Source organism: Pipra filicauda, unplaced genomic scaffold, assembly GCF_003945595.2.
Source record: "Pipra filicauda isolate LSUMZ 115617 unplaced genomic scaffold, ASM394559v2 scaffold42_size3861933_pilon, whole genome shotgun sequence".
NCBI classification, from domain to species: domain Eukaryota; kingdom Metazoa; phylum Chordata; class Aves; order Passeriformes; family Pipridae; genus Pipra; species Pipra filicauda.
This window is the reverse complement of record NW_024104565.1, coordinates 1,133,093-1,159,133: the sequence shown is the minus strand read 5'-3', so window position 1 is coordinate 1,159,133 and position 26,041 is coordinate 1,133,093. Positions and strand designations below refer to the sequence as shown.

The following is a 26,041-nucleotide window of genomic DNA, read 5'->3' as shown; positions in this document are numbered from 1 at the left end:
GTCTCCTCCAGGCTGAACAGACCAAGTGACCTCAGCTGCTTGTCATACAGCTTCCCCTCAAGGCCCTTCACCAGCCTTATTGCCCTCCTCTGGACAGTCTCTAAGAGCTTAATATCTTTCTTATATTGTGGTGCCCCAAACTGCACACAATATTCAAGGTGAAGTTGCACTAGTGCAGAGTAGAGCAGGATAATCACCTCCCTCGAGCATGGGCAAATTATTCTCCATTAATTTTCTCTTTTTCTGTCCATAGCTTCTTGAACTCAGGTCCAGCATAATCTCTAAAGAAGCTTCTTTTCAAGAGCTGAAGGCTGAAGCTGAAAGCTATAAGGAAAACAATGCTAGACAGAAGTCTCGCCTCCTGTCTTTGCAAACACGAATCCAGGAGATGGAGGAAGAGCTGTGTGTGCTCGCCACTTCTAAAAACCAGGCTGAGCTGACAGCTCAGGTGGCATATAAGGAAAACTGGGAGCTGAAGGAGGAGCTGCACAATCAAAATACCAAACTTAAGTAAGAGTCATGTAAGATGAGAATTAATTTTTGTTTGGGATGACAGAATGGTGCAATTGTCAATGCAGAAAAATATATTGGTGGACAATCTTTATTTCAGTTCTAAATTCTGTTACAATGCCTTGCAAAACTGTTGTACCTGAGTGTATGGAAGGTGTTGAAATTTGAATTTTGTTTTGAGTTGTTAGCCCATAAATAGGATTTTGAGTGTTTTGTCCTTCAAAGGTGAAATGATATAAGTCAGCTTGGTGTAACCTCATTGTTTACCAAAAAAGAAGCACAGAGGGCTGTTACTCTGAACACAGTAAAAGTTATACATATACTTTCCTCATTCAAGTTATTTCCATGTGTGGCACTGAGGCAGACTTTGTACAGACTGGCTCCCTGGTCTGTCCTTATTACGTGCCATCTTTTACAGACATTTACCATGGGCATACTGCACAGACTATGCAGTGGTGAGTGACTGTGCTCCTGCACCACCCCAAACTGTTTTCCCCTCTTCTCTGTCACAGCTGGAACCAGAACAGCATCAAGTGAATTTCTTTCTTAGTGTAAAGCTGTCTGTTAGGAGCAGTCTAATAAAGGAAATATGGTATAATTCCTAGTTAGTAGCATCTTGAAAGGAACATGTTAATGTTTGGTTAATGTTTGTACAGCTTTCAGTAATGTTAGCTTTCTCTGACATTGCTTCTGCTTTCTTTTGGATGTTGCTGTGTGGTCTTGTTTTGTTTACATTTTTAATGTGCACAAAACTGATAATAAAAGACAGTGTCTTTTAACTATACTGTTCTTAGCATAGTGTATCAGAGCACTGATCTGTCAGTTCTACATAATTGCTCCTATTTCTGTGGGAGGGACACTGATAGCAATGTTGATCACGAATCAAATTGATTGCTGTGAAAATATTCTGAACACTAAAATTTGAAAATTGGTATCAATCATGTTAATAGACACCTTGTAGACTTTTGTAATGGATGTTTCCACCCATTGGCAGGCTAATATTCATGATTCTCTCAATACTGTTTAGTTAAGAGCAAGGTGAGTGTTTACCAGATGTCTGTATTTCCCAAAATAGTATTTTGCACAGCTCTGCCAGGCTTTGTGTGTTAGAAGTGAATAACTAAGTTATTTTAAAATCTAGAGAAAACCATTGCAGTGCACTTGTTTATTACCAGCTGATTTGCCAAAAGTTCTGCCTAGAGAGTGCTTATGTTGATTACCAAAGATATTAGATAGGATCCCAGTATAAGTGAGGATATAGTTAAGTCGAGAAGTGTATTATTCATCCTAGCAACATTAAAAGCATCAATCTCTGACATAATAACTATTAAGATTCTTTAAAATGCTATTTCTGGTGGGAAAAAAAAAGAAGAAAAAAGGGAAGAAAACCCCACTATCCCATTTCCTAACTCACTGGGAGAAAACTGCTGTGTATCATACTAGCCTATCATTACAGTGATATGATCAATTTTATGGGCATAAATCTCTGCTGTCACTCCCAGAGCAGTCCTGGTTTCTCTCTTTGGCCCATGAGACTTGTGTCATCAGTTCTCTTTGTGTTGCTGCATGGTGATCAGGACCAGGTGACTGCTCCAAGAGAGAAGTGAGCAAAATAAAATATTGATTTCCAGCTCTACCGATCCCAGATCTGATTCACTGTGCACCTGGAGTGGACCACTGGACTTCTGGCAAAAGGGAAGGGGTAACGGGAGATTGAGTCTGCTCATTTGGAGGAAACAAACATGTTGGATCGGTCACGAATGTGCAGTGTTTGCTTTCCAAGTTTTTTCTCAACCCCAGCTAATGGTTACATGTGTCACTTAATACTAACCAATGTACTGACTTATTGAGCTTCAGTCACTTAGTCTAACCACCTTGGTAGTACGTGGCACACGACTAGTCCTAATTAGGTATTCAAAAAGATTTTCACTGAAAATCGCTAATGAAAAGAGCAAACCAGTATGTAGGAAATGCATATTTGCATTCTGTACCTGGGGATGAGTAAGAAATGTTTGATGAATTCTATGATTGGCTTCCAGGATGTGCACCTCTCCTGTTGAAAATGGTGCTTTTTTACTCAACAGATCTATTGCCATGGCATATTTAGAGTGTGAACTGTAAAAAGCTTTTTTCTTCCTTTTCCTTCCTCCTCTTTGCTCATTAGTTCTAAAGAGCTAGCAAAGCTGTGAAAAAGCTGTGTTCTACTTTTTTTTGTACCTGATTGCCTATTTTCTGGGTGCTCACACCTTTAGGGCCCTACTGGAGGTAATTAGGTTATTCGTAGAGTTATCAAGTACGTGCTTTGTACTTCAGATTTTTTATTTTTAGAAGCAGACATGGTTCTGTGTGGATGCCTCATTTTTTTAGAGCCACAGAACAGTTGCGGGATTGGTGGTCAATCTTATACCATATTCTAACATAAATCAGAAATGGAAAAGACTGAGTCCAAAAATGACTACCATGCCCACCTTGAAAGCTGAGAATAGTGCTATACTCTAATAAGCAAATGAGTTTCAATAAAATATTTGCTTTAGATAGCTGTTTGGTTATATCTCATGTCTTGGTTTCTTCTAGTGTGAAGAACTGGCTTTAGAAAGTACCTTGTTTTTCAACTGGAAGCGTAATAGCTTGTCTTCCACTCTACCACTAAGTACCTCTCTTGTGTTATCTGAGAGGTATTGGAGTTGTTTTTTGGATTACACTAATGGTCATTTTGAGCTTTGTTTGGTTGGCTGTTTTTGTTAATCTCATTCCTTGTAGTTTTTCATAAGTGATGTGTATTTCAGCATCATGAGCAAGATTTTTATCTGTTAGCTACCTATGCAGATTGTGTTGGTTCTTGTTTGCTGGACTTGTCTTTGTCCCTGCCAAGGGAAGTGATGTAACCACATTTATACTAATGAGTTAAACTGACTGCTAGTTTAGTTGGTTGGTTGTTCTTATCTGCCATTTACAAACTGATACCTGCGGTTAAGGCTGGAATATGTATTCACATGATAAGCACCTGTTCAGAGTTATGAAACTGATGGCAAAAAGCTGCTTTTTCTTCAAACCTTTGTGTTAGTCCCTAGATATTTTCTGTTTTAATCCATCCATTTCATTGATAGTGCTGCACTGCAGAAGACTGTGTAGCAAAGTAGTGTCTCCCATCTCTGCTTCTGTTGGTAAATTTCCCTTCACAAGGTACTCTGGATGTCCTGCACTTCTGTTAGTCCAGAGAGGCTTCTCTTTCCTTGGAGTTTGTTGATCAGCACTGTCAGCTTCTTTAGAGGGGGGATGGGAAGTGCTTTCAGCATATTTTTACTCAAAGTTGATTACTCTCTTCCCCCCCTTTTCTTTTCTAAGCTTTTGGTTGCACTTTCTACTGCTAGTGTCTTGAGGGCACTACTTATTGATGTCACCTGATTCTTGTGTTTTATTGAAATCTTGTGCTGAGAATGAGGTTGGGATCATAGAAGATTCTTTGAAGTGCCAATCAAAAGCAAAGATAAATGTTTACACAAGGGAACAACAATTGTATTTAATACATATTTTGTATTTAATACATATTTTTGTATTTAATACAAAATATGTATTAAATAACAGACCATAGAAAATTAAATGTAACTTTTAAAATTCATTTGCTGGTATGCAGAAGCTAGCAATAGTCTTGGGATAATGTCTTTTGCCTTGAATTCTTTTTCAGAGAACATTCATCCTGGTGTGTGTATTTTTTTTCTGTCTGACTAGTAAATATTGGAATAAAAGTGAAGAAAACATGACTCAAGCTTCTAAAATCAGCAGGAAGTATGAAGAGCTCCTTACACAGCTTTCTGGATTCTTGGACACAGACATCAGAGAAAAAGAGAAACCACAAGAACATTTAATGTCGAAGGTGATTATGTGAAGCCAGGGGTTTCTCTATAGTGATTTAACAGAAAAATATTTGATTGTTATAGAAATAAAGCAAGTGATGAAGATGAAGATCTTTGTGTTTTATAATAGTTTGCAGACAGCGCTGTCATTTAAGACAGACTTTTTTTTTCATGTTGGGCTAATTTTCAAAGGTGCTGAACACTCATAGACCTCAGTGAACTCAGTCTGCTCTTATCTGCATAAATATTTTATCAGCCGAGTTCCCGAGTACAGCCCTGATTAGATACTTGGTTGAAAGCTTTCCTGAAAACATTAACACTGGGAGTCACTAGGTGATGTGTAAACATATGGCACTAGGTCTTTACACTTATCTCGGGCCAACATACCAATAAATAGAAACATCTGAAATGGCATACTCTAAAGCAACCCTAACTGTGCCCTGTAATAAAATGCTGTAAATAACTTTGTGGTGTTTCTGAGACTTAATCATAAACCACTACTATTTCTCTTCAGAATACTTCCGAAGTTCCAAAAACTAAGCTTCCATTTAGGAAAGGAAAATTGTTTGGATGTTCTTTTAACCTCTGTCAATGCTGTTGAAAGACATTTTAGTCTAATTTTATGCATTTTACTTGTCTTCTGTCTAGTCTTTGATATCCTTATTTTTCTTTGGAGCACATGAGGTATTTGGGGAAATTCTGTTTCATTATGTTCACATCATTGTAAGAGTTCTGTCTTAATAAATTAAGATTATCTAGGTATGTATCACAGTGATTTCTTAAAGTACTTGCCCTCATAATATTACATAATATTGCAAGCACATTGAAATTGTAATGGGTGCTCTAACAAAATTTAGCTAGATCTCATGCAAGAGGCACTCTTTCATACTTTAATAAATTAATGTAATTGGTAATTGGAACTTTAAAAAATCTATGTTGATGTCTTTTAACGATGTAGTAATAAATGTAGTTGGGAAATCTAATTGTCCTGAAAACTGTGTGCATTAGGAAACCTTAGCAACTCATTTTTCTTGGGTCTTAGCACATCTGTTTAGCTTCTTTTCCATGTTATGGTTTTATTTAAGACAGAATTGATCTGTTTTAGTCTTAACAAATGTCTTGCCAGTAGGAATCAGGGTACGTTTTTTACTCACTCTTTGAAGTGCCCACATTCATTAATTCCAGTTATTGGAAACAGCATAACGTACCAAAACAGCCCTAGAATACTCCTGGAAAGGACTCCTTTTTCCGAGGTGTTGGCAGCTCATAATGGCAGCACACCATGTATTTGCCCCTGCCCTTGAATTACTTATGAAATGTCTGCTACTAACTCAAATCTCCTTTGCCTAAAAAGTTTTGAGCATAAATTGCAGCTTTCTTGTTCCAGATGAAAGGCACACAACTTAAAAAGCCAGGCTGAAATTGTCTGCTTTTCACATGAAGCAGTTACGTGATCTTTTTTCTGACCTTCATGTCAAGCACGGATATGCAGCAGCAGTAGCTCTCCACCTGCTTAATAGATCATAAAGTTTGTGTTGGAGTAAATATGACCCACTTTATACTAAGGTGGGGGTTTATGGTTAAAAATACGATTCTATGATTTTAATTGTCTTTCTACTCTTTTATAAATGAGTAGCAGAGTGCAGTTATAAATCTGACATAGGGGTCACCAGGAATACCATTTCTTTATTGGGATAATTAGGAGCAGGTATACGGGGATGAATATATGTAATTTTTAAGTGCTTTTAAGAAGCTACTAAAACTTGAATTATTTCTCAAGGTCTCTGAAATATGTAAAGAAAATCTGACACTAAAAGACCAGGTTGCTGCTCTTCAAGAAGCTGTGAATGTCCGTGAGATGGAGTCTAAAGCTAGCAGAGAAACTATCATGAGGCTAGTTTCAGAAGTGACAAAGGAGCAAAAAAAGGTGGCAGGATACTGTCAAGACATGGAAAAACTTAGTAAGGTACATAATTGCATTACTTGTATGTTTGTCTAGTTTTCAAATGTTTTCTTGACATTTCAAATTAATTTTCAATAGGAATTGTATGAGAAAAAATGCTTCTGAAAAACTTAGGTCAATTAGGGTCTTTTCTAAAAAAGGCATTTTTCTGAGGTTATTCTCAACTTTTTTAAAGTTTCAGAATACATAGAGATGAAACAAAAACATTTTGTAAAATAGATTTGATGCAGATTTGATGTCTTCCAATGCTGTTTGCAAATTTCTACTTTTGCTTTCTTGGTATTGTTGTAGCCTTTGTTGTGCTTACACAAACATGTAAATAAACAAATGTGCATAGAGTTAATGAGTACATCTGAGGCACAAGCATGCAACATGAAAAAATGCTCTTTTAAATAACATTTATATGATACTGCAAGTTTTCTGAGATTTCTTTTACTCAGTTTCCTCAAAAATTCTAATGAGAAATTGAAAGGAATTGATAAGACACTATTCTTTCTCTTAAGGAATGGAAGGTAAAGTGTCTTGGCTTCCAGACACCCTAGATTATCTTTTCACTGCATTATAAATTTGTATTTCATAACTGTTGGCTCATACCCAAAAAGTTGTAGGCAGTAGGATGGCTCTTGCAGGAAAGCACTGTTTTACTCTCGGGGAGCCATAGAGGAAATCTCTGCAGCAGGAAAGATGCTCAAATGAGAAATGTAAGTTAAGCTGTAAGTCAGGTATTCACCAAATTCACCTAGCTATGATTTGGAAAGGAAAAGTACATGATTTAAAGATTTAATTGCTCCAGGAGAACTTGCCATTAAGAGTTTGTACATCTCAAATGATGGACAAACAAAGAATATTTCTGTAGCAGTTTTCCTCATTGCTTTGTACTTTGAGTGGTAACTGTGGAAAGGAAGCAGCCCATAATGAAAATTTCCCACGGGTGGAACAGTGTGATTAAAGCTGATGGCCAGAACTTAAGAAAATAAGGGATGAAATTTAGACTGCCAGATATGTAGCTGAGTGTGTGCAATTGAGTTTGAAGAAATTTTAAGCATAAAGGCAACCTTGTGCAAGTGAGTTTTCAAATGTAATACAGCATTTTCCCCACCCCCAGCATTCTTTTTTTGTCTGAACAAAAGACCGCCACCGTACACTTTAAAGGATATAGTGTTCTGATTTGGTTGTAAGCAAAATACTTAGGAGATGAGAAATAGCTGGCAGTGTACTCTGGAGAAGAAAGAATTTGTTGTGGGGAAGATAAATGTTAAGTACCACAAGGGTCATAAATTTTACTCACTGCTGAAAATAGCTCTTACCAAGCTGTGTTAAATTTTCTAAGACTCAGTGGAACTGAGGGAGAACCTGCACAAAAACTTAAACAGGTCCTTTTTGAGAACATTTTGTTCTCATACTTCATTTCAAACACAGGTGTGTGAGAAAGAACAGAGTGTAGTTTACTTACTAAGTAAACCAGAATCAGGAGATGTTTTAAACCAAGATTAGGGCTTCCTTTGTGACTTGTTTTGCAAGTTTGCTCTGACTGCCAAAGCATTTACTAAGTTGAGCTAGTTTTACAAAAAATATTTTCCTATCATTATTGTGCATATGCCAAATACATAATTTATTTAACTAATTTTACAGAAATGTCTTTCTAAATTATTAGCATTGCCTTTCAAATGAAGTGTATGCCATCGGGGCTTATCTAGAGGCTGAAGATTCCTCCAGTGCTTTTTCAGTTTAGCTACTTACGTTAGCAGACACTGAGTAAATCTGTTTGTGTCTGAAGGTTTTGTGTTCACAAAAGCATAGTAAGAAATTCAGTATTGAAAAGGTAAGTAAAAAAACCAAAAAATACTTAAATCCTCACATGTAAAGTGTGATGTATGGGATCCCCTGTTGTGTGGATGAGTGTCTTAGTAGGTTACAGGGAGGGCACCAGCAGCATAAACTCAGTTGGACCTTATCATATACTTTGCTGCACAGTTTAAGCACATGAACAGAGTTGCACATGTAAAATGTTCCCCTGTAAAGGCAAAAAGCAGAAATCCATACTGTTCCTGTGCCAGAAGACTCATGCTCAGCTGTTTTCTGAACTTAATTAATGGAATTGCCTGTAGCTGAGTTTACCCAGCAGAGGTTGAATACAAGTACGCCTGTGTGTGCCCGAAGCTCTCAGGACCAGACATTTTGGCCATCTTCAGTGAGATGGCAGCCCATTTCTGCCACTTTTCTCTTAAAATGTTTTCTAAGCATATAGAGACCATCACACTGGTCTGTCAATCATCTCTAGCAAGAGTCAGACACTGCATTGTTCCCTGCCACCTCTCTGAATAATTGCTAGTTTTAATTGCCAGGTAGTTTTCCACTCCTGCTCCTTATGATTTCTGTGAACTCCTTCTCTTGACCAGGTGCTTTTCTTTATGTCCTGGAAGGAGATAAGCTGTCTGTATTCCAAAATTCTTAATGAAGAAAATGAAATCCAGTTGGTTATGTTTTAAGGTTAATACATTCAAAATGTTCTTAACATGTTTGATACGTATGGGTTGCAGTTATTTGGGTTTAATTCAAGGAACATTAGCAAGTGAACAATAATTTTATCTGTTCCCCTCTGTCTCACTGTATGACAATAGCAAGCAGCAAAGAATAAAAACCAATACAGTCTTGAAACTGTATATAAGTAAAATATGTAAGTAAAAAAAATGAAGTCAAGAAGCTATTTTTGTTGTAATGTATTACTGTTCTTTTAGAATTCTGAACTTCTCACATTTCTGACAGACTATTGCAAGAGTTTGCTCCTAGAAATCTGTAAATATTGTGCATACCATTATTGTGGCTGTGCTGGATATCAAATTTGCATTTGATGAAAAATGACTTTTAAATGCTCCCTAGATTTCAAGAATGAGAATACCTGTTCTTTCTTTCTGTGTGTCCAGACAGCGGTTATTGATTATGCTAATCATAATTACAGAATTATAACACTATTTGAGAGTGTCTGTACGTCCTTTAAAATGTCTTATTAGTTCTAACAAAGTTTCTTTCTAATATTTAATAAACTCCTCTGTGGTATTTATCTAAGGTATAGAAAAGGATGCATATATTCTTCCAGATTATAATTTACCCTTCATACAGCATTGCCATTGATGAACTACAAAAATTAGTGGATTATCTTGTTTTATTTCACATCTTTGCTGATTATTCAACCTGGAAATACTTGTGATTTCACTCTGAAGTGCTGTTTTAAACATGTGTTTTGTAAAGATGTGCGCCATGCAAAATCTTTAAAGAACATACTTGAAATATAATCAAGCAATTTTAATGAATACAAATATTCTGATGCAAAAATTAACCAAGAAAATACTCTTCAGTATTCAATATTGTCTTGTATTGTTATGTTAGTGAATAAAATTTACCTAAGTAGTTTCTAATCAATATGCATTTATTAAAATAAATTGACTGTATAAAACCAGTTAATTAAAATATAAAAATATTATTTAAGGAAATTGATTAAACTTGAGAAACATAGCTGCCTAAAATAGCCATTTTAAATATACCCAAATACTTAGATTGCAGGAGAGACAAGCACATGATTTTAGGTTTTTCTTGTCCCAACAGACAAATAAAAGAATGAGTTTCTCAGAACCTGGATTTTTTTTTCTTTTTTGTTTATATGATGTCATTAAGAAAATACATATTTGAGACAGGTTTCAGCAGGCATCACAGATATTTTCAGGTTGAATCATCAGAGAAGATGAGAGCAAGCTAGTTTACAATCCTTATGGTATAACAGTGGTAACGAGATGCAGGTGGTGTAAGAATTCATCTAGAAAATACCTGCATTCTCTTTTGTGCCTTCTTATTACTGTTAATGTAATGTGGGTTCTTTATATGTATGTGTAGTTGACTTACTGTATTGAAACCCTGATGCTGATTGAGGTACTGGTATTTATAGAATCATAGAATTATTTAGGTTGGAAAAGACCTTTAAGATTATTGAGTCCAACTGTTAACCCAGCACTGCCAAGTTCACCATTAACCATGTCCCTCAGTGCCACATCCACAGGTCTTTCAAATACCTCCAGGGATGGGGACTCCACCTCTTCCCTGGGCAGCCTGTTCCAGTGCTTGAAAACCCTTTTAGTAAAGAAATTTTTCCTAATATCCAATCTAAACCTCCCGTGATGCACTATGGGGCTGCCATTTCCTCTTGTCCTATCGCTTGTTAGTTGGAAGAAGAGGCCAAACCCCATCTGGCTACAACCTCTTTAGGCAGTTGTAGGGAGTGATAAGGTCTCCCTTGAGCCTCCTTTTCTCCAGGCTAAGCAACCCCAGCTCCCTCAGATGCTCCTCACAAGACTTGTGCTCCAGACCCTTCACCAGCTCCATTGCCCTTCTCTGGACATGCTCCAGCACCTCAATGTCTTTCTTGCAGTGAGGGGCCCAGAACTGGACACAGGATTCGAAGTGTGGCCTCACCAGTGCTGAGTACAGGGGGAGAATCACTTCTGTAGTCTTGCTGGCCACACTATTTCTGATACAGGCCAGAATGCCCCTGGCCACCTGGGCACCTGCAGGCTCACGTTCAGTGAGCACACCCAGGTCCTTTTCTGCTGGGCAGCTTTCCAGCCAGTGTTTGGTGGCTTGCACTTCCTTATTTTATACCTTGATCTTTTGATTTGACTGTGTTTGTTTTCAGATGTTCACAATTTAAACAAGATTGTAATTAGATAAGATCCCTGGTACTGGCAAACTAATTTAGCACTGCCTTTCTGGAAGGAAAAATACACACTGCTGAAAACTGTAATTGAAATAAATTACTCTTTATTCTTTGCTGTAATTACCATAATGTAATTCTGGGCACAGGTGGGAATTTCCTATTAATAGGACTTGTTTAGAATAAAAAAGAGAAAATGGCAAGGAATCATGCCAACATGTTTCTAAAACAGTTCTATAATTACTTTAGTATTTAGTACAATTACTATAGTAACAAATAATGTCCTAAGTGACAGGGTTTGGTTTTGTTTGTGTTTTTGCATGTTTCCCATTTTGAAGCTATTAAAAATTTAATTATTTTTAGAATCGTATGTTTATATTTTCTAAGGGTGCTCTGCAAACTCCTCTTTTGTCCATCCTCCCTGCTGATCTATGTAAATGCTCCCAGATCTGCTCCTTGATTGGCACATATTCTCTTGATACAAATGACTACAGCAAGCACACATAGACCCTGAGAGACCCTTGAGTACTCACCATATTCATTACTGCTCCAGAAACAATTCTTTAATTCCAGTGTACACAATCTTAACTCGTATCAGTCCACTTAATGAACCTCTACTAACCACTGAGACTTTCAGAGGAATTCAATCGCTCTCTGTAAATATGCTGTCCTCTGTCATAATTTTGTGTCTTGGGTGAAGTAATATTCTTTCCTTTTGTGTCATGTGTGAAGTAATATTCTTTCCCATTTGTTCTTTTCAATCAGATAATGCCTTGAGAAATGAAGACTTAGTCTTTGTTATACTTTTAGTTGGTTTCACTGCAAATATTTTTCTTGTATATGAATATGTAGGCACTCTTAATATTGGTATTGTGGGGAAAGAGATTCTGCTTTGCCCTGTTAGGTCAGTATTTTATATATAACTGATACAGATATGTATGTACTGGCTATATTTCATTGTTTCCCAACCAAGCCTTTGTTTGGTCCTTCACTTCCCATTTCTGTGTATAGATAATCTCAGGAATTTTTGTCACATTAAGTAAGCTGATCTCAGAGATCACCTCTTATCACTATTTTCAGACAGATTGTGTCTATTGTTTTGGTCAACTCTGAATTGCTCAGGCAGCTGGAGTTGATCACCACTGCAGGTCCCTTCCAACTGAAATATGCTATGCTATCCTATCCTTTCCTATCTGAGTTGTAGTACTTTGGCTTTATTAGTGTTACATCTTGTTCACTGTTTTTCAGGTCATATTATCTGAATGGAAAAATAAGATATCAATAGTTTTACAATTAAAAAATGGTTTTTTTAAACCTGCAAATTTTATGCATGTATTCCTTCCTGCAGGCCAATGCCAGAGGTTAATCTATAGAGTGATTACTGCAGACTTTGGCCTTTTATCAGTTTCAATAGCAGTTCTCCTACGAAACCCTGATGTTGAATCCATGTGAGCATTATGGGTCCTAGTTTCTCTATCTGCAGTACCTGCATCTGAGTTATTCCTTCATATGTGTATGGTGGGGAGGGGTTATAACTGATTTAAAAAATCCTGTTTAATTTTTCACGCATTATAGGATCTTGACAGCGCTACAATAGAGAGACAGAGTTTAGAGATGGAGGTCAGAAACCTCCAAGATAAACTGACTGTTAACCAGAAAGCCTTGGACACCTCAAAGAGGGAACTGCACAGTCTGAAGAAATCTTCTGCCGAGTTAGATGGAAGCTTGAAGAGCAGCAGAGCAGAAGCCAGGACTGCTTGGAGCTCTTTAGAGGCTTTTAAAGAACAAATTGCTACCCTGCTCAGCAGTGGATCTGCAATAGTTGAACCGTCCGAGAAGGCCATTTTGGAGAGAATTCGAGAAATAAATTGTAAAGAGGAGAGTAAACAAATAGTAAGTCAGCAACTACTGCACTTGCCCAATGTGTGTATTTATTCTCTTTGGATCCTGTTTCATTTTTTTCCTCTGGTAGAGTTTTGGTTCCTTCTGCTTAGGTTTTGAAATTACAGAAACCTTTAATTTTGTTGTCAGTTGATTTGAGGTAATAGGTGAAAAGCATCTTTTTTTATTAAGTAGGAAGAGTTCAGAAATTAAATTAATAATAGATGCTGTTAGGAAGAAAAGAGTTGGAATGGTCTTTCCGTTAAAATATTGAAATTTGGTTTCAGTGCCGGCAGACATCAAAAGTGGCTATGTGGTTGTGAACAAGCATGGAGGCATGGATTTGCTGCTACAATAGTGACTTCTTTCTCAAAGCAGATAAAATTGATGAGTTGTCCCAGGCAACTTTTTTCCCTGTAATCCTCAAAACCTGCATCTGAAAATAAAGAAGTATTTTTACACTTACAGTTAAACATTGTTCACCATACAAGGAAGGCAGCTGGCTCTGGCTTGAGGCGTTTTGGCTGGTAGTGTTTGCAAAGCTGTGTTTGAATGTACAGGTAGAGAAGGGACAACTCAGGAGGAAGTCAGAATGCAGTCTGACCAATATCAGTATCCTGACACTGCACTGAGGTTTCTCACTTCCTTGCTTACATGGGCATTTATTAATTTTGTCAGTGAGGACTATTATCACACATTAAATCAAAAGGTATTTTGTAGCTGGGCTACACCCAGGGCCACTCTGTGGGGGCTCTGGGTTCTCTAACAGCAGCACATCTCTGGGGGAACAAGTTACTGAAACTGTTTTTTTCCTGCTGAGTGATTTTTGATGCAAAAAGCATAAAATATGTGTGTGGGTTCTTGCAGTTTTATTATTGTTTAGTTTTTTCTACTGCTGTATGAGCAGCACTAATTTCTCAGTGTTTTTTTGGCAAGTTGGGTGCAAACTGTTGTTTGTATTTAATTGCAGTTTGAATTGGAAACCTTTCAGTGCCAACAAAATTAATGGGAGCTTTGTGTGCCTATTGTTCATTTTATTAGCAGGAACCAACCAGATGCTTAAAATGAAGAGGCTGCTTGGAGATGAGTGTCTGAACACTGAGTTACAAATGCAATATAATTAATTGTGTAACCAAATAATTTATATGACAGTTAGAGGGAAGCAAGCAACTTTTGGGATAGAACTGCCTTTCAGTATTTGGCAACAGTGTAACCAGATGCTTTCAAGCGTCTAATTGATAAGTAGTTTGCAACTTAAAGTCCATTACATTATATGTAGGTGTTGTAAACAGTATACAGCTAGAAATGTTTTCAAGATTGTTAGTCTAGTTGCTTGTTATGAGATTTTATCCTTTTATCCTTGAGCTCTGGCTAGATAACAGAAATTATTATTACTATCTTTTTTTTTAGCAAAATCTTTTAGTTAAACACTCTTTTACAGTTAACAATTGGGAAACACTCCTGAGGCTTAGTTATCCATATCTACATTCTCCCCTACGTGCTGCATGTATTTTCTAAATCACTTATCTGTTTTTTCTACTCAGCTACTTAGTAGACTAGTGATTTTATTGGCTTGTTTTAAAGAATGATAGCTGACTACCAGGTATTGCTGCTGTGCTCACATCTTTAGAAATTTTGTGTCTAATTAGTTTTTATTGTTTTTTTAATAGCAGTCCCTTTTAGTCATCTGACTCATACATGGTTTCTGCTGTTCAGTTTTGGATGTTTCACATGTCACTGCTTCTGCCATTTTCTCTTGGTAGTTACAACAGATTTTTCTCTTTTTGTCTTTGTAAATGCATACATTTTAAAGATAAGTATTTTACCATATTTTTAGTAATTTGATGGTGCATCTTTCATATCTTTCTAGCATTTCCGCACCCACCTAACTCCATATATTTTGTTCTTTTGCTTGCTACCTAGATGGTATCTCAACTTGAAACCCAAATCGCTAAATTGACTGAAGCTTTGGAAAATCAGACCAGATTGTACCACAAAGCTCTGGAGAGGAGCAGGAAAGCTGAAAAATGTTCTGAGAGTTTCCAGGATCAACTGAAACACTTGGAAGAAGAATTACTTACTATAGATCTGATGCAGGATGGTTTGAAGCTTGAGAAACAAAAAGTAGTTACACATGTTATTTAATTTTGGATAATAGTCACTAAGGACAGATACAGCTGATTGTATTGCATTGGTCATCTGAAGCATTACTCACAACACTCCAAATAATGCAAATTAGCAAAATCAGACAACACATAGAGGGTAGTAATATCTTTTCTTTGACCAACAATTGCAGTTGGAAAAAGCTAAGCTGTTGAGTTCCAAGTCCGTTATTGTGGAAAAAAAACACCCCAAAAGCAGCTTAAAAGAAGTCTCTGTAAATACATCAGAGGTCTTTGTATGATTCTCTGGTTTCAAAGCATTCTCTGATCTCTGTGTCTTTCTGTAGTATATCATCCAGTCTGCAATCTCTCTTGCAGTCTTTGTTTCTTTTATGTTCTTGGACAATCATGGCTACCAGGATTTTTTTATTAATTGGATGAATGAACACACTGTTAACCTGTAACACATTCACATACTAAAAGTTTGAAAAATGGCGTAGTACCCAGAAAGCCAAACCAGCCATCCAATGCAGCTAAGAAAGACAAAGTTATAGCATGTTGCTAGGCCAAGGTCAGTGATTAGAAAGTTGGATTTGCAAAGAACCAACAGTTTGGTGCTATTTGTTTTGCCTTAGGCTATAATACAGTAACTTCTATGAATGAAACTGCCACCATACTGGGAGAAAACCAGACAAAGGATCTGTTTCTTCCTCTCTACGTCCTCTGTTAAGAGCATTTGGCCCTAGATTCTAAAATTTGCCTCTAGATTGTGCTGCAATAAAGAGATTCTTGTTGTGATTTTTTCCTGTTAATGCACAACTTCAGTGTTTTCTTCTGCTGCTGATGTTTTTAATTTTTTGAACCAGAAGCATCACAAAACAAAAGGATATTCTTGCTAATGAACTAGTAATGAAACTGGTTTGTTGGTGGGTTTTTCTTTGTTTTGTTGGTTCTTTGCAAAGATTATGGTCTGCAAAAGAAGTAAGAGAAAACAAAGGGAAACATAGTTCTTAGTCAGAAGGAGAGCTTTAGATTTTGCAAGAGAGGCTAATTGAGAGCAGGGAACTAATGCAATTTTTAAAAAGCTAGCAGAGCAGAACAAAGAAGGAAAAAACAGATTGAATAATATTTCATATCTGTATGTGTTCATCACCAGATAGAGATGCAATTAAAATAATCATAAAAGCAATTTTTATACCAGCAGCTGTTATTTCTAAACCTTGCTCTTCCAAACCTTGCTCTTTCTAAACCTTGCTCTTCCAAAGAACAGCTAAAGACAGACCATGTTAATATTCCTATGTCTTCTCAGACTACATTGGATGGCATCATTGGTATCATTTATATCTGTTTTAAAAGTCACAGTACTGGGCAATCGCAGCACTTGCAGTTATTAGTTAGGATGTAACTGTCCTTTCTAACTTCTCCCTGCCCGTGCCTATCCATGTAAAGCAACAGAGCTCCAGACAGGAACTGGAGTCAGAAGCAGAGACGTACCTAGTGCTGCAGAGAAGCAAAAATGAATCTTGTCTTACTAAGAAGATAAATACAGTAGGTCTAGGGATTTATGAACAGAATAAATGTTGGCTAAATAAGTACATATGGAGAATTTGCAATTGTGTCAGGAGTGTGTACTGTAAACATAGCCTTTATTATTTCTTGTGGATCATGTACTTTGCTATATATCGTTGAATGCCGGTGTAGGGGGGATTGCTTTTAAATTGTACTTCAAGACTTTTAATGAGGTTTTATTATTCTTTCACCCACTTTTCCACACCTTATCTTAGTATCTGAAATTTCTGGAGCAACTGAACGAGAAGATGAAGCTGGATAGTCTAGCAGCAGAGTTTGGATTTGATATGAATATGGATGCAATTCTAGCCCGGGTAGAGCAGTTAGTGAAACTGGAAGGTGATGCAGTGATTGAAAACAAGACTGTGGCACACAGCCTCAGAAGGAAGGTATGCAAAAACGACATACCTTTACTATTTGTTTCAAAGATAAACATTACTATGGCTATATTTCTGTAGTGGTTTGTTAGAAGCAACAGATTGTATATGTACAACAAATTTCAAAGATGTCCATTTCATAAAAAGAAGATAGCAAACGTTTGCAAACTGTGCAGACAGACTGCATATTAAAACAACTAAACCCACCAGTGGGTTGAACATATGATATGTGTTTGTGTCTACTTTTTAATAGACATTTATAACATTCTTCTGTAAACAACTACCATCAATATTTAAATCTGAAAGGATCTGCTGGGGAGGGGGATATATAATACAAACTTCTCTAGAAACTAGCAGGGTGTTGGTTGTACTTCACCAAGAATTTCAATGTTTTCAACAAGAACTGTTCCTTCATTCAATATTTCCTTCAGGAACAAATCCAAATCTGTTCAAATTTGGTCAAACATCCCTCCATCATCGTGTTATAACACAGTGAAATCTTTAGAGTTTAGGCTTATCAGACTGGTGAGGAGCTGAGAATTGGAGTCTCTTTAAGGTTTAAAACAGTACTGTATTTCTTTTTTTTTTTTATGAAGCAACTGCCTCTCTAGCAGGGAGTATATGTATATCAATACTCCTCAGATGTTCCAGAGTAAAGCCTGGCAGCTCAGTTCAGATAAACTGAAAACAAGTAGCTCCTTCAGCAGCAAAATTAAAAAACTAGGCTGCTGGACCTGGCATTGGAGCAGTGGATGAAAGATTCCTTATTTCTGTATGTTGCTTCTCCTTCTGGAACACCTTAAACTACCACCACTGAAACCACTGTCTCCTTAATGAATCTCTCTTGCATCTTGCATTTGACTGGTGTCTTATACTTCAGGCAATCTCAGATGTTATGAGTGATGCACAAGTATTTATGTTCAAATAGGATGAAGTCTCTGTGTAAAATCATTCTAAAAGGCAGTGCACAAATTCAGGGATGGAGAAGCACAATTAATTGGTAATATAAGGAGTATCAAGTTAGTGTATATATACTGATACTTCTTTACACAGTTTTCAAGAGAAGAAAAGGAGTTCAGGCTATATGTGCAACACAGGGATTAAATTTGCAAAACAATCTGTGTAGTACCACTGTCATTCACATATATTTTTTCAAATATCCTTGTGTTTGGAAAACAAGTTGAAGACTCAGAAGGAAAAACTTGAAAGCAAAGAGCTTCACGTGAACCTTCTGCGGCAGAAAGTAACCCAGCTGGAAGAAGAGAAGCAAATCAGGACTGCCTTAGCTGTGGAAAGGGATGAGGCCAATCTTGCTGTCAGAAATTTACATAAGATGATAGAGAGGTTACAGAAGCAGCTTGATGTGGCAAAGGAAACGAATACTGATCTCAAAGCCAAACTGTCTGAAACCAATGAACTTAAGGTGAGCTAAAAGGTTACGTTTGCGCTTCTTGTCATTTTTCTGTTCCAGTTGTATACAGCTGGAGTTCATTTATAAATGTGTTCATAGAGAACTGCTCAAATCTATCTAGGTGGCAAAAGCAAATATAATATTAAAATGTTTTGGTGTATTTTGCAATTTTTATTGATATGCTAAGAAGTGTCTGTAAAGCACAATGTAAATTTTCAGAGTAGTGTAAGAAAATATGATATATGCATCCTTTTCTTTCCTGTTGATGTGGCTGTAATCTCTTTTCCCATACATTACATGCAGAAGATCTATTCATATAGATATGGGGGGAAAATGGCTTTTTTTCTGGCATACAACAGGCAAGATGCTAAATTTTAATTGTTCCTGTCTACATGTGATTTCATCAAGAACCCATAAGAACCCACATTAAAGTGCTTATTCATGATTGCTTATTTGTTCACATTAGATGAAAAAGTATGAAAAATTTAACGCTTCTTTATCTTATTGCAGATCAAAACTTTGGAGCAGAACAGAACAATAGAAGAACTCAATAAGTCTCAAGGCAAATTGGAAAGAATGAAAGAAAAAGCTGAGAAACAACTTAGATCTGTCAAATCAGAACTTCTTTTAAAGGAACGTAAAGCTACTGAAGATAAAGAAAAAAACCAAAATATATTAGAAGCAGTTACCAGTGAAATGAAGGTGCTTAAAACAACCCTTGCAGAACTAGCAAAAAGAGAGAGACAGGTAGGTGTATAGGTATTTGATAAGTGCTAGCGGTCCCTTAGAATATAAGAATGTGGTATATGTGGAGCAGCTATCCAACTGTGCTTAAAATTGTTCTGAACATCATTAAATAAGGAAATTTTAGCTCACTCTTGTGAGTCAGAATGACAGTTGTGATTCTGAGAGGCAAAGTTTTGCAATAGAATAATAAATACAGGTAATAAATACTTTGTTCATCACAAAATATTATATAACCTTTTAAAGAGCTAATAAAATGCTTTAAAATCATGGGATCTCTTTTAACGTAAGTCTTTTTCCAGATATCTTAGGCATAAAACTTACCAACTTCTCATCCATTTCCTCTCATTTCTTATTCATGTCTCTTGGACTTTCTCCTTGTGTGAGACTCAGCAAGGCTAAGGGGTAGGATGAAAGGAAGCAGCTTCAAGTTGTGCTGGGAAGGTTTAGATTGGATATTAGGAAAAATTTATTGACTGAAAGGGTAGTCAGGCATTGGAATAAGTTGCCCAGGGAAGTGGTTGAGTCACCAATCCTGGAGGTATTTAAAAGATGTGTAGGCATGGTTTAGTGATGGACTTGGCAACGTAGCTTAAGTGTTGGACTTGATAATCTTAAAAGTCTTTTCCAACCTAAATGATTCTATGGTTCTGCATTACTGTGTATAGGCCATAAACTTAAAGGATGTTGAAAAATACAAGAAAAAACTCCAACCGCACCCCCCCCCCCCCAACTTAATATTGAATGTAACTATTTTGGATCAATTTACGATATATAACTTTGTTATTTAGGTCAGAAAAAGTTTTGTGGTAATTTACCTTGGGGAGGGTGTAAGTAGTTTGTGGCAAACGTATTAGTAAATGTGTTCCATTCTAATTAAAAAAAATTGTGAACCATGTATGTTATTGCCCTGCATGTTGTGTTTTGTAGCAATGTTATAGATGGCATAATTGTTGAAAGCTAATGGGATGCTTATTCAAAGTAAAAAAATTATAATTTTAAATTTTTTGTTTCAACTGCTTAGAATATTAGGTTTTCCAGCTAAAAATTTTATGCCATATGTCAGCCTTAACAGTGACTCTGGATGAAATTTAAGAATGTTATTTAAAAAAATTAGTCTAGAAAAATATTTTTTTATTTACATGGAGAGAAGACCAACAACCTGGGCATCTTTTTTCTTGGAAATCTTTTTACTTCCCCAAAGCCCTGCCCTGCAGTATCTTGGGTTAATGCTCTAAATTGCATTAATTTCATGATTTTTTATTTCAGATAATTTTACTCACTGAATGGAAGGTGCAAAGAAAATTTAGCAGGAGTGCTCACTGCTGTAGCATAACTTTGGTTTTGGATCTTGAGTGATGTTTATCTTTTTTTATTTCTCTCGTTTATTTCAAATTGTGATTATCTTAGGAATTTTACTGAAGAAAACCTTAGATAGGGAGGTGGTTCTTCTGTTAGATTCTAGTATTTCAGCAGACCTGTTGTGTTTTTAATACCTTTGTTGCAGCCAAGAGCAATGCTTCTCTCTGTCAGTTTATGTGGAATATTTCTTTGTCATCAACCCTTTTTCTGCCTTTTCAATGAACTACAACTTTGCCTGCACTGTACTTTATATACAATATAATAAAAAAGTCTTTCTGTCTAAAAATTCACATAAATGAATGGCTTACATGCTTTCTTTAAGGGCTCTCTGTGCTTTCCACTTTAGGTTATTTGCTGATGAAAGTCATTGAATTCTTGATGTGTTTATTGTCCATTCAATATAGGTATGACCTGCTTTTCCCATCAGAAATAAAGGGTGAGGTGATTGTGTAAATGTTTTACTTTGTATCTATTCCCTTTGGCCAAATCCTGCCAGATCAATAATCAGTGTCAGTGCATCAAATTTGATTTGATTATTACATTTGTTACATGGTTGTAATACAATTTGGTTTACTCACAGTTGCTGTAATTAAGTTGAACAGCTTGCAGCAGCAAAGATATGAGAGCAAGAAATTTAGTGCAAAGTGCAGACCCTAATGTACTCATGAAAGATCAGTTGGGTTTGCTGTATAGGTTCTTTTGGGAGTGTACTTAGTCCAAAGGCTGGATCAAACAAATTCCAGCTTTGCTGACTGCTCATCCTGTCTGTGATTCAGATGTTTAAAAATATCTTTAGCTTCTGTTATATGGTACTTGCTTAGCACACTGCCAGAGCCCAGCATCAGTGACCTCCTGAATTGGTTTTGAAGATAATATCTGGGAACTTAAGGGGTTTTTGGTGTTAACATTGTTCCAACATTTCATTGAAGACATTGCACTGTCTTGGTAATACAGACAGCTGGGCCTGAATTCTCTAATAGTAAAATCATAGAATGGTCTGTGTTGGAGGGGGCCTTAAAGATCATCTGGTTCTAACTCCCCCACCTTGGGCAGTGACACTTTCCACTAGATCAGGTTCCTCAAAGCCCCATCCAACCTGGCCTGGAACACTCCTAGGGATGGGGATGCACAACTTCTCTAGTCAACCTGTTCCAGTACCTCACTACCCTCTGAGTAAAGAATTTCTTTCTAGCATTCCAATCTTAATCTTCCTGTTTTAGTTTAAAACCATTTCCCCTTTTCCTATCCTACATGCTTGTGTAAATAGTCACTCTCACTCTTTTTTTATAAGCCCCCTTTAAGTACTGGAAGGCTGCAATGAGGTCTCGCTGGAGCCTTCTCCAGGCTGAACAACCCCAACTCTTCCAGCCTGACTTCATAGCGGAGGTGCTTCAGCCCTCTGATCATCTTTGTGGCCCTCCTCTGGACTCACTCTAACAGGTCCATGTCTGTCTTGTGCTGAGGACTCCAGACACCAGTCCTAGACTGTTGTGGTTTCCTTTTTGTGTTTCTGAACTGATGGCAGCTCCTCAGGGTTTGTTCTGGGATGAACCAAACTGTCTTTGGTAAAGTCTTGGAACTGAGACCTTGTTTTCACGAAAGGCTTCAAAAACCTTTCCTCACAGGTGTTGTATAACTGCTTTAGAATTCTGCACAGTACTATTGGGGTTGGACACATATTTCAAGAGTGTGTCTATCTCCTCCTTAACGTGGAGTGAGGAGGATGCCACACCAGAGCATGAGTGCAGTTTCTTGATGATTTTGATGATTCTATGACATTTTCAGTCACTTTCATGTTTAGGAATGGGGATCTTGGCATTCAAATAGATAGCAAGACAAGAATATTTCCTTAAATAGGAACATTTCCCTGTTTTGTGTGCTGATGATAAGGGGTATTAAGGCATTTATGATTTTGACTGTGTAATGCATTGTCCATTGAAGAGGCATTGCAGTTCGACTTGTAATCATCCATATTAAGAGTTGAGAAGAGCAAATCAGCATTAATGTTCAACTGACCTTAAGTTTTTAATCTAGTTACTGGTGGTGTCACTAGTGATGACAATTAGTTGTGGATGTCTGTCCATTTGGAACTGCAGAAAGTTGGTGTCTTGAATTACTTTGTCAAATTCCTATGATATATTTTCAGCAGCTATGCAGAGAAGAAAAACAAGCATTTCCCAAGCTGCATCTTGAATTTGGGCTGTATCTTGATTCAAATCAAAGTTAGACCAAGGAATGTGCCAAACTTCCACCTTTCTTCTAACTTCTTCCTTTCTGCTGTGGTTTCCACAAGAAAGTGCAGGATGGAGAGAAGCAGTGGCAAACAGTGGTCAAGGACCAGGATCTTAGCCCGTACTCTGGGTTGTGCCCATCAGAGTTTGCAGCCGTCTGTATAGCTTCTGGTCATCTGAGTCAAGTACAGCTCCTCTGCCTGTGTTTTCCTCAGTTTTTGCAGTTGAGTTAGCAGGGAAGATATGCCTGTGAAAGATACTAAAAACACTTGAAACTGTGCTTTTTGTTTGAGATACTTAACATCTTGGCTGTTTATGTTTTGTGACTTGACGTATGCCCCTAAGTGGCTTTTTGCAGCCACCTCTGCTCTTTGTATTGAGCAACAGCAGAAATGCCTATATTTTGCACCAAAAATACAAATGCTTGTGTTTGCATGTATGCAAATATGTATGTGTGTTCCCAGACATCTCCTCTGCTTGCTATTTGATTTATTCCTTTCTGTTTACTCTTGCAGCTGGCAGATTTCCGAGAGGTGGTCTCGCGGATGCTGGGCCTCAACATTGCCAGCCTGGCTCTTCCTGACTATGAAATCATTACATGTCTTGATGAGTTGATTCACTCTTATCAGCACCACTGCTTCCCCTGTGTCTGCCTCAAAGACGTGGCAAGGGCACCAGAGGAGCAGCAAAGAAATGTACAGCTTCTTCACTGAAAGGAGACAGAACAATGTAAAATTTTCTTTTTGCTTAAGGCCTTACCTGCTACACATCCACAGAAAAGAGATACTTATTTCTATTCCCTACTCTACAGGCACCAGCTAGGGCTGATTTTTAGAATTTCAATAGGGAGACTGAACCAAATAGATAGAGTAAAGCCAGGAGCCTAGAGATGGCAAAGAGAAAATCTCTGGGCAGCACAATGCTTCAGTTATGAAAATGATAGACCCTTCAGTTATGATCAACGATACCCTCCCGTTTCATTGCAGAGTCACTGAAGTCATGAGCCACCCAAGGTCAGTTCACAGTTTTGGGAAGCACTTGAGAAGTTAGTGAATGTCCACTTTAGTCTCATTCCTTCTGATTTGCCTCTGGGTGTCAAGCATAAAATAAAGTAGGGGTTGTCCTGCTGCTGTTTCTCTTGACAAATGGGACCTCTCTGTGTTTTTACACATAAAGACTTTAGCTTCAAGATAGTTATCTGGAAGTTAGAGGATTATCTCAATTTTTGAACACGGGATTTTTTTTTTTTTTACTTCTGTTGTTTTCCTTTGTCTGCGCTTGTGCCAAAACAAGAAGTTTTGCAGCAAAGGCTTTTTCACAGGCTCTTGTCACGTGCCTGATATAGATATATTTGGTAAAATTGAATGGTGACCTTGGTCATGATGCCTTGAAAATTTTTCTTCTAGCTACTGTATTCCTTGGGCAATTAATCCACAGGCCAAATAAATGGCAATTGTTCTGAGTTAAGGAAATTTTATAATTGTAAAATGCTTGTCCATTACAGAAAATACGTGAATTACTAAAGTCTTTATTTTCAGAGAAGCAGTGGTGAGGTGTACAGAACTACCTCTTAATCATAAAAACTGCTTTCTATCACCTTTTCTGAGTGTTATTAAACTTTATGATTTTTTAAAAGAAGTATGAACAGTAAATCTGTTTTCATAGCACACTCAACTTCATTCTGTGTTTTTAGTTTTTTCTTCCCATTATATGTTTTGTATGGATGTGTAGAACAATAAAGAAGACTAATCTATTTATGTCTGACCATTTGTGGGCTTTCTACAGTATCTCAGCAAATGATAACCCACTCAGTAAAACTGAACACACTATTTTAGGAAAAATTACACTTTTTCAAATAGGAGTGGTAATTTTGGTATCTGGCTACAGCCTCAAAGCATGCTTTTATTTCACTTGCCTCTGAAGAATCATTTCTCAATGACTTGTTTGTAAAATAAATCAGTCATTTGGGGAGATAAACTAAATAATATTTTCTTTTGCTCCTGTGGCTACCTGGATTAAAAACAATTTCATTTCTTCTTTTATCATGTAACGTTGTTTTGGAGGGAATGGCTTCAAACTGAAAGAGAGCAGGTTTAGATTAGATGATAGGAAGAGATTCTTTTCTATGAGGGTGATGAAGCACTGGAACAAGTTGCTCAGAGAAGCTGTGAATGTCCCATCCCTGGAAGTGTTGAAGGCCAAGCTGGATGGGGCTTTGAGGAACCTGGTCTAATGGAAGGTGTCCCTGCCCATGGCAGAGGAGTTGGAAATAGATGATCCTTAAGGTCCCTCCCAACACAAACTGTTCTATGATTCTGTGATTCTTTTTTTTAAGGTAAAGTTTAATAAATGGAACAAAGGAAAAAGCTAACATTAAATTATATAGACTTAAACTTGGCACAACAAATTGCAAGTAAAGTAAGAGATTGAAATGTTTAAGGCATGATATCTTGGTTGGGAATTTAGAGTGTGGAGATGGATGCAATACTTTTCTAATTCTTTGTGAGATAATACAAGTAGTTTCAGTTTGTGTTTTGCTGGTTTTATAGGCATTGCTGCTTCAGTTATTACTCAAACAACAAAATCTGTTTTCTTCATCAATGTTAATAAATATCATACAAAGCATGATTTGCCATAAATTGCAAGTAAATTACCTTACAAATTTAGGTCCACTCAGCCCAGATAATACATTTATAACTTTAAGAAATAATCTCTGAGAGTGCCCATCTTAAAGTAAGTTTGCATATTTGTCCAAATTTTATGGTTGTGAAATGATTTCCTAATGTCTGCCAGCAGACTTGAAATCTCCTGTCATACTCATCAGCCCTGTGTCCTGCCACCGTGTGACCAGCCCCTGGCACCATCAATGAGGTTCCAGCCTCACAGAAGCCACAAGAAAAGTTCTCCAAATTACTTCAGAGGAGGCAGATTTTCACATGTATCATAGAATATGCTGAGTTGGAAGGGACCCATCATGATCATTGAGTCCAACTCCTGGCCCTGCACAGGACATCCCAAGGGTCACACCATGTGCCTGAGAGCATTGTCCAAATGTTTCTTGAACTCTGTCAGGCTTGGTGCTGTGACCACTGCCCTGCGGAGCCTGTTCAGGTGCCCAACCACCCTCTGGGTGACAAACCTTTTCCTGATATCCAACCTAAACCTCCCTTGGAACAACTTAGTGCCATACCCATGAGTCCTGTCACAAGAGTGAAGAGATTGGTTCCCTACTCTTCCCCTCACAAGGAAGTTGCAGACTGCAATGAGGTCTCCCCTCACTCTCCTCCAGACTGAACAGACCAAGTGACCTCAGCTGCCCCTCATATGGCTTCCCC

General features: G+C 37.3%; 1 protein-coding gene across 7 annotated transcripts in view; it reads left to right on the top strand.

Annotated features, from left to right (window-relative positions):
- The window catches only part of CCDC170 (coiled-coil domain containing 170), a 41,025-nt gene extending 15,309 nt beyond the window's left edge, over positions 1-25,716 (top strand). For 5 of the 7 annotated variants that reach the window (XM_027733907.2, XM_027733902.2, XM_027733899.2 and 2 more), the window contains 9 exons: positions 254-510; positions 4,240-4,384; positions 6,145-6,330; positions 12,605-12,922; positions 14,834-15,034; positions 16,797-16,970; positions 18,139-18,381; positions 18,880-19,116; positions 23,222-24,375. In XM_027733907.2, the coding sequence (XP_027589708.1) occupies positions 254-510; positions 4,240-4,384; positions 6,145-6,330; positions 12,605-12,922; positions 14,834-15,034; positions 16,797-16,970; positions 18,139-18,381; positions 18,880-19,116; positions 23,222-23,419 (1,959 nt within the window). In that variant the 3' untranslated portion in view covers positions 23,420-24,375. Of the gene's footprint in view, positions 1-253; positions 511-4,239; positions 4,385-6,144; positions 6,331-12,604; positions 12,923-14,833; positions 15,035-16,796; positions 16,971-18,138; positions 18,382-18,879; positions 19,117-20,382; positions 22,722-23,221; positions 24,376-25,502 lie in introns of those variants that run through there. The other 2 variants (XM_039385699.1, XM_027733905.2) reach the window with 2 other exon arrangements.
- Positions 25,717-26,041: the final 325 nt, after the last annotated feature.